This window comes from Dama dama, chromosome 14, assembly GCF_033118175.1.
Source record: "Dama dama isolate Ldn47 chromosome 14, ASM3311817v1, whole genome shotgun sequence".
NCBI classification, from domain to species: domain Eukaryota; kingdom Metazoa; phylum Chordata; class Mammalia; order Artiodactyla; family Cervidae; genus Dama; species Dama dama.
The window spans coordinates 56,828,842-56,840,610 of NC_083694.1; the positions used below are offsets into that span (position 1 = coordinate 56,828,842).

At 35.3% G+C, this 11,769-nt stretch overlaps 1 protein-coding gene across 5 annotated transcripts in view; it reads left to right on the forward strand.

Annotated features, from left to right (window-relative positions):
• The window catches only part of RALGPS2 (Ral GEF with PH domain and SH3 binding motif 2), a 155,333-nt gene extending 143,875 nt beyond the window's left edge, over positions 1-11,458 (forward strand). For all 5 annotated transcript variants that reach the window (XM_061160802.1, XM_061160804.1, XM_061160803.1 and 2 more), the window contains 3 exons: positions 229-334; positions 2,882-2,973; positions 5,761-11,458. In XM_061160802.1, coding sequence (XP_061016785.1) covers positions 229-334; positions 2,882-2,973; positions 5,761-5,790 — 228 coding nt within the window. In that variant the 3' untranslated portion in view covers positions 5,791-11,458. The remainder of the gene's footprint in view (positions 1-228; positions 335-2,881; positions 2,974-5,760) is intronic.
• The last annotated feature ends 311 nt before the right edge of the window (positions 11,459-11,769 follow it).

Below are 11,769 nucleotides of genomic sequence, written 5' to 3' on the forward strand. Positions count from 1 at the left end.
CAGGGAAGCCCGACAGTTAAACTTTTGATAAACATCTGGAAAGTAGGAGACTATCTGAAGAGGGCATGCCTACCTAGAATTTAGTAGTAAGAGGCCAGGAGCAGAGCTAACCAGCATGAAATCTTGGCTCTCCCTAGGAGAAACTGAAAATACACTTTTTAACAGTAAGTTTTTACTTAGGATAAGCCATAAATTTTGTGTTTTTATTATTTTTTTTTTATCTCTCAGTTTAAATCAACATCAAATAAGAATGTGTCTGTAGTAGGATGGATGGTGATGATGGCTGATGACCCAGAACATCCAGATCTCTTCTTGCTGACTGATTCTGAGAAAGGTGAATCATTGAAATAAGTAGTGGTTACTATACAACTTTAGATAAGCCAAATTTTAGTTTAACTGGAATACTCAACTGGGGGCATTGTTTATATTGTTTCACCTCTTGGGAAATACTTCTGTCGTGTGATGTATATTAATTATGCCAATATTTTTAGATATCAGTATCTATTAATTGCTTCTTTAATAAGCTTATTTTCTTTGCTACATGGGCATAAGCTTGAAGAGCTAATAATCAAGAAAGGAAGTGGGAATTTGAGAATCTATAAACCACTGTTACTTTAAAATCTCAGGTTTGCAATATGCAATACCCCTTCATTTATATCTTGAAATAAATTGTTATTGTTAAGTCCTGAATGTGGCAAAAGTTTTCCTTTAAGTGGTTTGTGTTCCATTATTTTTAATTAAATTAATTGGTTATTTGACCCAAACCACTTTCCAGATAAGTACAATTTTAATTATAATGCTTTGCTTATAATATGTAGAGACATTTATGAGTAACATTATTGGCTGTTAACCACGGGAGTTTTTAGAATGGATGAGAGAGGTTGGAGGGTGGGCCGTGTAGAATCAGGTCATGTGTCTCCTTATCCTGCTTGTGTGTGTCGTGGTGAACTCAGTGGTCATCAGAACAGATCCTCACATGATTGTAGCTCTTGCTTTATAACATCTGCCAGGCACTGATGAGCACCACAGAGGAAGCCAGAAAGGAAATCGTTTCGCATCTGCCCAGAACCTTCTACTTCAGCAGCTCACTACTAAAATGATATTATATTACCATTTATTGACTGTAAAGTTATATTCTTGACTTCCGTTTCTTTAGAATGTATATCAACAGATATTCTGCTTTTAAGATATTGTGGTATTTACAGTAAAAATTTAAGAAAACATGCAGAAAAAATAATAGCAAGATGTCACATTTTGAGGTGAAATAAACTGATTTACAGAGTAAGGAGTTTCTACTCAACATTCTGAATTCAGCCTCCACCCTGCCAATCCCAAAGACATTCATTATTTATAAAAGTACATTTTAAAAGGAGATAATTTTCATAGGATTTAGTTAACAAATTCTTTGTTTTCCTTTGATTCCTTGTGTGTATTAGTCACTCAGTCATGTCTGACTCTCTGCAACCCCATAGACTATAGCGTGCCAGGCTCCTCTGTCCGTGGAATTCTCCAGCAAGAATAGTGGAGTGGGTAGCCATTTCCTTCTCCAGGGCAATCATTGATTCTTTAGTGTACTTGATAGAACTACTTCTGAGTACAAGGTTTTTATGAAATCTATACTGACAGCTTTTTTCAGGAAGAAGGGTAGATGAATGGCCGCTATGGCCAGCTTGTCATATCAGATATGCCTGCTATTTAGGTTGATCTGATGTTTGATCTGGGTTCAACAAGCAAAAAATGTTATTTGAATAATTAAACATATGGTGAAGAGAACTTTTGCTTCTGAAAATGAGTAAGTCTTTGATTGTTAAAATCTCAAAGAAGAGCTGTATAAAGCCTACATATAGATCAGATAAGGCTCTTGAATCATTGGATGCAGTTATTAAGGAAAGAGTAGAAGTCAGTAAGAACTGGGAAACAAGAAGACCTCAGGTCCGTGAGAAGGAGAACTAAGCTCAACTTAGGGCAGCCTATACTACATGAATCCCTTCTTTTCTCAGTTTATTACCTTAATACATATAAATGTATAAAAATACTCTTATTGTGTGTCAGTTTTTAGTTAGTCAACATAAGGTCTAAATGGTCTTTCCTAGTAACTCAGATGGTAAAGAATCTGCCTACCAATGCAGGAGACCCAGGTTTGATCCCTGGATCAGGAAGATCCCCTGGAGAAAGGGAATAGCAACCCACTCCAGTATTCTTGCCTGGAGAATTCCATGGACAGAGGAGCCTGGCAGGCTACAGTCCATGGAGTCACAGAGTAGGATGAGACTGAATGACTAACACTTTAACTTTCAAGATCTAAATACATACATCACAAATAAAACAAATGAATTTCTAAATTTCTAAAAGAGAAAAAGGTGCTTTCTCAGATTTTTCACATAACCCCTTACTAGACCTAGGAACTTCTCTAATAATTTCGACAAATGTAAGTAAAAACTAAAAGCATAGGTTATATTGATGTTAGCTGATTAATCCTTAATCCCATTAAATAGCTTATGTTTAAGTGTTAAACATTTTAGAACATTTTGGCCTATAAAAATTTAGTGTTAGCATCTACTAGTATTTAGATCATCTAAATAGTGCTGAGAACTGATATTCTGTACTCTCATCCATGCATACAAATTTAGAGAAGCCAAACAATTGTTTTATTTAGGTGTACTTTAAAGATCATGTAAGAAAACAAAATACTTCTCTTCCAATTCATGAATAGCAAAGCAGTGACTTTCTGAATAAATTACAGCTTGTGAATGTAGCATATGGAACTCTGTATTAGAAAATCAGGTGAGAGAAAGAGAAACTGAGACTGAAACTGAAATAAACTGAAACTGAGAACTCTCATCAATTTTTGTTGTTTTCCCCTTGTTTTTAATAATTTTAGGAAATTCGTACAAGTTTCAAGCAGGCAGTAGGATGAATGCAATGCTGTGGTTTAAGCATTTGAGTGCAGCCTGCCAAAGCAACAAACAACAGGTAAGCATTTCTCTTCATCCTCAGAAGAGTCCATAAACTGGGAATGTATTTAAAAGAGCTGGAAAGAGAAGTACATGGACTAATTTTTGGAATGAAGTAGGAAAACTGCATTGTTTATGTTCTTTTTTTATTGACCACAGTCAGCAAGACATGAGGTCCACATTTTAATGAGGGAGATGGGCAGTAAACAAGTGAACAAATAACAGCATTTCAAAAAGTAAAAACTCTGAAAGGAGCAAAATAGAATTAGGTGATACGGAGTGTTGGGAGTAGAGTCAACTTTAAATAAATTAAGAGCGAACAGCAGAAGTCTCCCTAAGGAGATGACAGTGACTTGAATGACAGGAAGGAGGGGCCGTGTGAAGATAAGAGGGAACAGAGTTCTGGTGAAAGGAAGGGAAGTGCAAAGACCCTGAAGGTGAAACAAGGTTTAAGGTGTTCAAAATAGGGAGATGTAGCCTGTGTCAGAAGAATAAGAATGAGAGGCAAGAAAACGTAGCTTCAGAGGTTAAAAATTTGATGGTACCTTGCCAAAAATTATTCTGATGCATCTCTATTTGTTCTGTTGACAATTTTATGTAGGTTCCTATGCTTGCAGTGAAACCCAAAACGATTTGGACTTTTTCCTTGTTTTTATTTTACTGAAACAAAGATGGTCTAACTCAAAGAGGCCTATGATGGTCTAACTCGGCTGGAAAGAGGAATGAATTCATAGTGGTGGTTTCCCCAAATCCTGCTTCTGATTTAAAGTGGAACCATGAATTGGTAGGGCAGACATAAATATAACTGGAGTTACAAAAGTTTCTGCACTCTTTTTGGCCAGTTTTTAGTTGAATATATTTGAAAAGTTTATTGCCTGTAGGTACTGAAATACAGAAGTATATGGTAAATATTATCAGTAGCTGATTTTGAATTATATAGTACATTGTAGAAGTTTATAAAGCTTATAAATGTGTTTTTTACCATGTGCTGTCAGGACCTAAGTTATAACCGCTTTTTTGGTATAGGAAGAAACTAAGGTTCAAAAATGCTAATAAATGACCTCGACAGGGTCAAACAAATAAAAAAAGTCAAACAAAATTAAAAAATGGTGGACCTAAGACACAAAGTCTGTCTTCATTCTGTAGATGCATTCTTCTTAAATATTGTTGGAATGGGCTTTGTTCTCTTATAATTTTTATTTTAAAAATAATAATGCAAAAATTACATCCTTGCCCTTGTCAAATTAGTGTCTGGGATAGAATGAAGGAAGCAGACCTTCTTTTGCCTAAACCAGGTTTTTCAGGATTCAGTTGCATGCATACATTTTCTTTAAATGTGGCCTTAAAGTATTGTATCATTTTTTTTATCTCAGATTTTAAGATTAATCAAGAGAGTGTACGCATACCAGCATAGGATTCAGTTTCTTTTACAACATAGTGGATCTTCCTGCTGAAAAAGTTAACCAGATGTGTATAAATGGTTTTGTTTTTTCAGTTTGTTTGTTTCTATACTTAGAAGAATGAGAGAAGTAGCAACTTTATAAATTGAAGCCATGAAATTTGAAAACTTTTAGTAGAAGACTGTAACTCAAATACAACATCATAAACCATAGTCAGGCAACTTAGGAGGAAATGAAAATTTTACCTTATTTAAATATGGATTTCTTATAACCAGCCCCAAGAATTTATACTTTTAAGTACTCATCCATTCATACTATGTTTTTTTTTTCATACTATGTTTTATTTATAATTCACTTATGATTACATTGTCAAATAATTTTTCATTCAGAAGCTGACATGTGTAAGAGATTAATCTTTTTTTTAGTGTCCTAGGTTCTCAGGAAAAGGTTGTTAAAGAACTGTTAAGCTCTTTTTAGATTCCCTGGTGGGCCAGTGGTTAAGACCCCCATGATCCCAGTGCAGGGGACCTGGGTTCGAACCCTAGGCAGGGAACCAGATTCCATATGCCTCAGCTAAGAGTCTGCATGCCACAACTAAAAAAAGAGAGAACTGTTAAACTCTTTTAAAGGACACAGCAATGACTACTGATACATGAATATCTCTACCAGCACAACTTTGGAAAACTGGTAGTAAAAGTTAAGAGCATTTTTTTAACATGTCAGAACCCTCTTTAGTCCTTAACTAGACGACCCATCAACTAATTTTTAAAAACAAAATATATTTATTTTTCTAAGAATTATTGTTGAATTTTAGACTTAAAAGAAATGGAATTAAATTCGATCCAGTCTGTTAGCAGCCAACTGTTATATAACCTATAGATTTTTTTCAGAGTCACAAAGTGTCAGGTTAGAATTTATCTAGCGATGAGTTTTATTCTTTTATACTCATTTCATGATGATTTCACAAAGAAATTCTTAGTAATGTTATAAAATTATGCTGATTTTAAAATTTGCATGTAGGAATTCATTGTAATACATATAATGAGAAAATAAATGATGACAGGTGTGTCTGGAATCTCACACCTACTAGGACCATACGTACTCTTTCCTCATTCATTCATTTATTCACTCAGCGAACATCTACTGAGTTCCCCTGTGTTAGACAAGAAAGGTACTGTCTCTGCCCATTTTGCCATCCAGATTTCAATTTACTGGAAAGGGTATTAACTTATCTCAGTGGTTTTTCTCTCAAAAATGTTCTAGTATATTTTATCCATTATTCATAAACAATTACAGTACCTTCTATCAAATTCCTATGGGCTTACTTAAAATGACAAGGGAAGATAAACAGTACGTTGAAGAACACCTTTCAAATACTATCAGTTTGTAATGCTTATATTTTTTAGGTTCCTACAAACTTGATGACTTTTGAGTAAAAACGTGATAAAGAACAAGGTGAACTGTTACCCTAAGTGAAAGCGAGGACCTGATGAGAGTGCCAGCTACAAACCAATCCTGTGCCAGGCAGAGCCCAGAGGCTCCGTCTCAGCCTCTGGAGTCCTGAACCAAAAAAGCACTAATTTCAGGGAACGAAGTGAGATATTCCCAGAGAACACATCAGAGCTGTAAAACAAACTGCCATGGACCGTGCTTCTTATCTCTGAACTGACCTGTGGAAACCACTGCCTTAATAGAATGAAAGGAAAACCACCATGAAACACCAAATAGTGCGTGTGAATCTCCTGGCGGTGCTGTGCTTGGAATAGATCGTAGCTAATTTGCATTTCTTTTAACTTTGTACTAATTTTGGAGGGGGGAATCGCCTTTTTTTAGATACACTTTAAAAAGAAAAACATATTTCTTATGGGTGACATCAGGATCTGGTTTTGAACTGAAGTGTGAAGATGTTTCAGCTTAGTAGGGTTCTACCAGCCACCTCGCCAAAAGGTTTGCTTAAGCCTTCATGAGTCAGCAGCCTCAACGTACTTTCTCACAGCAAGAGTGTAGGAATTAGAAATGTTAATAATGTGAGTTGCTGGGGTTTGTTTGGGACTGGGGTGGGGGGGTTGTTTTGTTTTGGATAGGGGAGTTTTTTTTTTTTTAAACACTAAACTTCTGAAATTTAGTACTGTATGGGGTACATTATTTCCTGCTGGAGGTATAAAGGCTGAGTGTTCACGTGCCAGACACTTTTTTCAAGTGGGCTTCAGAAAACATGGTTGTTTTTAACTGGGTTTAAAGTTTGGCCTTCTATATGAATTCATTGTTGGACCACAGATCTGCTTAGTAGAGAACTGTAATCCCAACCTAAACTTTTCTAAGAAGATTTTACAATAACTACAGTTTTCAAGTTTAAGTGAATTAGCCCTTCTGTCACTCACAGGTGATTTTTATCATCAAGGGTGATGTATCAATATTTTATTAGGATATTTTCTTTTACAGTGTTTAATGTGCACAATGCCAGTTTTTTTTAATTATTTTCATTATTTTTGTTCAATATGAGATTCAGGTTCACATTTGTTTAAAAGAGAATCTACATGTGTTTGTATGCATGTATGTATTTTATTATAAGGGATACAGAATAATTTTCAAAGGGAAAAAGGTGAAAGATTGAGAGGCTGGAAATTCTGAGTATCAAAACTTTCCTTCCTACTTAACTTTCCTTTATCACAAACATTTTTCTCAAAATTTACTATAGGTCCTTGCCGTGAAACCATATTTTGTTAATAGTTGATCAAGAGAGTTTTGTGAGAGCTCTTTTATGCAATAATGCATTTAACTTCCAAAATAAATGTTGAGTTTTAAAAAAGGAGGAAAAAAAAGTTTGGAGGTGAAATGCCTTAGAGTTTTAACCAAAAAGAAAAAAAAAAAAAGGGCACCTGAACAAAGGCTGTGTGTTGGATGTTTTAAACTCATGAGGCAATGTGAATTTTGCCTGTGGCCCAGAGTAAGAAGTGCTTTTTGACTGATAACTTCTAATAGATTTCTATTACTTTGGGCCTCACATAAAAATTTTCAGATTGTGTTCTAGGGGAATTTTATTCCTTTTCCTTTTTAATCATAAGTATTTCATCCTTGAATCCATGAAACTTACATAGAAAATATTGCTTGTTAGAATAATTAAAAGTATATCCATTTGGAAAGTGGAAGAGCTTTCTCAGATTGCTAAATTTGTAAATTTTGTTTTCTGTTTGAAAAGGATATTAAGAGTTCAAATATTTTTCTCACATGGTGCAGTTAGAAATACCATTATTTCTGGTTTTGTGGAAAATGACATGAGCTGGAGAGGGCAAGAATGTGGCTGAGACCTTCCAGCACAGCCCATGCTGAGCGCGGAGAAGACCCCCTCTGCATAACCAGCATAGCAGTATTACTCTCTGAGACCTTGCACATCTGACTTTTGTTTTAATTTTCTTAACTTGTTTATTTCTCTTCAGAAATAAGTGTTTTTAACAGTGTATGTGCTTTTTTAAACACACTGTGGATGAGAACCCTGTGGATTTTTTATTACCTTGTCTGTTTGTCATAAATAAGCTAAAGTAGATTAAGTGGTAGGCTAACCGTATTGCTGAAGATGGGCAGCTGGAAGTCAGAGCCTGACAGCACAGTTTTGCCAAAGAGAGAGCTCAACTGGAAGACATGTTTGATATTTTCAGCGCTAAACACAAGGCTGCTTGTGCAGAGTGAGAACAGGGTTCAGATTTGGTGACTAGACCACACATAGATTTGTGGCCTCTGACTGACTGAAACTCTGAACTGTGCAGCGGGGGTCACTGTTGTTTTCTTGTCTTCAGATTTGTCCATTCAAAAGCTTGCTTATTGCTTTTTAAGGCTATTTTAGCATTTGGAGCAAAGAGAAGACCAGTGGGAGAAGTGAATTAAAATAGTGTGGGTGAATTTTTGACCTTATAATTCACCAAATGAGACCTAATAATAATTCAGGCAAAAATAAATACTACAATATTAAATATTTAGGCATTGTGTTAGTGAGAAGATGAAATTTTTCTCCTCTTACTAGGCCTACCCTTAATAAATTTCTAAACTAGCGCCTCCCAAGCTTGAAATTTTCACCAATATTAAGCCCATTTTTTTTCTCTCTGAGTCAAGAAAAACTCATTGGAAATTCCATTATAATCTAAATTTAAGCTAGTTTTTGATAAGCATAATGATCGGTATATTATCCAGCCTGGTGGAGCAGTATAATACCAACCAGAATACAGTTTGAGGCACATCTCATTTAACAGTTTGTTTGAACATGGAAGCTTATTTTTCATGCAAAAGTAACCTCTAACAGTTTTTAAAATGCAACTATAAAAATAACTGTATGATGACCTTGAAGAGCTCTGATTTTGGTCTCATGCCCCCTCTGTGTGTGAGTTCTGCTTATTTTTTTCAGAGACATTACTTTTACCATAACCTCCAAACTGTAAAAATTAAAAGAACCAATCAAACACACCTTCCTATTACATTTTCTTCACTGTGTAAATATTATTTGTGTAAACATTATGAAAAGGGATCCAAACAATTTGAGTATTTTTTTCCTCCCCAGGCATATGCTTCAGTGATAAATGTTTTCCTGTGCGGAAAATGCCATATGACTGTTGCGCTACCTTCTGTATGGACTGTTTTGGTATTGTATCTTTCTGTATGTCAAGAACTTAGGGTGTTTGTAGCTGTAGAGTTTCTGTAAGTGGCTTTATTCCTCTTCTAGAAGGTTTATAAAGGAGCCCAATGTGCACTGTTACAGAAGAGAAAAATGTTTACAGTCTCTAGTGTATACACCTTGTATGTTAGTTGAAACCAGGGCCCGCCAAGAGCAGCCTGGCCTATTGCTCTCTTAGGATTACTAGAATTCACTTGGCCAAATGATTTGAGCAGAAGTCTTTTTTTTTTTTTTTAGGTTAAATCTGTAGTTATAGATGACTTTACTGGTAAAAACAAAACTACAGGACTTGGTATTAGTTTAAAAATCAATAATAGTAGATTTAACCCATTAACTATCCACTCTTGATTTCCTTCCTGTTTTCTGAGACATGGTCCTTTTCAATGTTCTTTTAAACCACCATATTATCTTTTTTTTTTTGCAAACAAGAGGTACCAGTATTGCAGTATTGTTAACAGAGGATAATATCAGTTTTTTAAAAAATCATCTGCCTCAAAGACTTTTGAAATAATTGGATCCCTTTTTGAAAATGAATTTGACTGTGTCCTGGTGGAACAATAGTACTGCTGGTGCATGAATAGGTGATACAAAGCAAGTGGTGAGGTCTGTCTGACTTCTTCAGTGGTCTTTTAGGGTTTGCTTTTATTTTCTGTCTCTCTTCTTTTATATTATTTCTCTCAAACATAGTAAATTTATAATTTTACAGCCAGAGTAGTATTGTTTTCTTGTAACAAACATTGTTATTTAACACATTGATGATAATAATTTTCTGTGTGAAGTCAGCATCTTTTGGGTTTGCTTCCTTAAAAATGGCTTGTGTCTAAGGTGACTGGTTTTGTTTTTCCCCCTATTTAGAGGATTCTAACAAAAGAGATCTGTGTGAGCAAACTTTTAAGCTTTTTGAAAGCTATTTCGTTACACTGGTTCCTCAAGTTGTAGTGCGGGGAAAATTTGGTCAGTGCCTTATCAATTTGAAGACCAACTTTAGGGCATCGAGTGTGACAATAATCATTTGTCCTCTTACTTCTCTTATTTCAGGAGTGTGTGCTATTCCTCTTTCCACCAGCTTACTCTTGCTCATAGCAAGTCTAAGAAAATGCATGCAGATCACTCTAGGTTATTGTCACATTCATCCTTGGCTTTGAGTCTTTTCAGACAAGCTCCTTCCCTGCTCCTCTCCTTCCAGGGTAGAAGATTAAAAATAAACCCTCCAAATCAGCCTTTAGATGAAACATGCCTAAGAGCAACTTTGAAGAACATCCATCCAGCTGAGTTTATTTTTATTTTGTGTTGTTGAAATTGTTTTGAGTATAGATTTAATTATAAGTCCTTTCAGAAAATCCTTAAAAGAATACAGTACAGCCAGAAAGATTTGTTTGGGTTCTAGAAAAAGCTACTAAAATCCTGAAATGAGAGTTCCTTTGCCCAGAAGTGAGATTTAGTTCAGTACATTCTTACAGTTAAACAGGACTCAGAACAACAAGCAGTCACTTCACCTACCAGTTATTGTTTACTTGAAGATACTATGTCCAGAAAGGGAAAACAACTACAAGGTATAAATTAAAGAGAAGTTAAGAGGCTAAGCTAGCTTTCTCAGTAAAAACAAAGTGTGGAAACATTTTGCTTCTCTGAGATTATTGCAAGATCTGGAGATACTGTTGTTCAACTGAGTCAGAATGCTGTCTTCACATTTTGTAAAGGGCTAGTATGTTCTCGACAAGTAAATTTAGTCTTTAAAGCCAAATGAAGGGATAACTGGTCCTTGAAGGTTATTAGTAGGATTTAAAGTTTGATTCTAGTTATTTGGACTGAAAAGTGGTGATGGGATTAAAGGAATACACAATTAGAATACTTTGGGATTGAGCTTTTTTTTTTTTAAATAGACAAGTGGAAAGTTTCATAATTAGCTATGCTTTAGATACCAGGTAACAAGTATCAATTTTCCCATGAAGATATCACCTATTAAAACTATTCACAGAAGGTAGTCCAATAATTATTGACTTACTAAATCTGACAGAGTAGCTGATAATAAGTCACCAGACTCAAGAGTTTCTGTACCTTGATTATTGACAAATCCATTGTTTTACAGCTGACCGAAGTATGTACGTGTGGGGAGGGGGTGGGGAACTCATTCACAGTGTAATCTAAAGGAGACAAAGGCATCTGTGGGGATGAATATCCAATAATGATAATATGCAGGAAAACACAAGCCATTTTTACTCTCCTTCATCCTGGTTAAATTGAGGTACTAAAGATGAAGTACTCATTTGCACTATGACCTCCTGGAGTGACGTGCAGCTTGGTTCCTCTCTCACCTTTGATTTCTGTTTAATATGCAAATGTGAGTGTGAGATCTTAAGTGTGTTTGCATAAGCTAACTTAAAATGAATTTAAGTACAGTTTTCTGAAATATTTCTATTGGAATAAATTACTTAAAAATATAGATTGTGTGGGGATAATTTGTTTGCATAGTTACATTTTTATCATTAACTTTTAAAGAAATGCTTTAAGTTGATTTTTTTTCCCACTCTTTCTAGAATAGTTGACAAGAATTTTGTTGGTACAGGGAAGCTTCTGTCTGGGTAAACTTCAGCTGCTCTTCTCTCTCCCAGAGCAAGGATGTGCAGCATGCTGACAGATGGGGCCTTGGTCAAGGGTATAATATTTCCAACATATCTCCCCACTCCAAGTGTGTGATATGAGCAGTCTCCATAAAGGCCCTCTTTGCTAACACTGTATTTCATAAATTCCA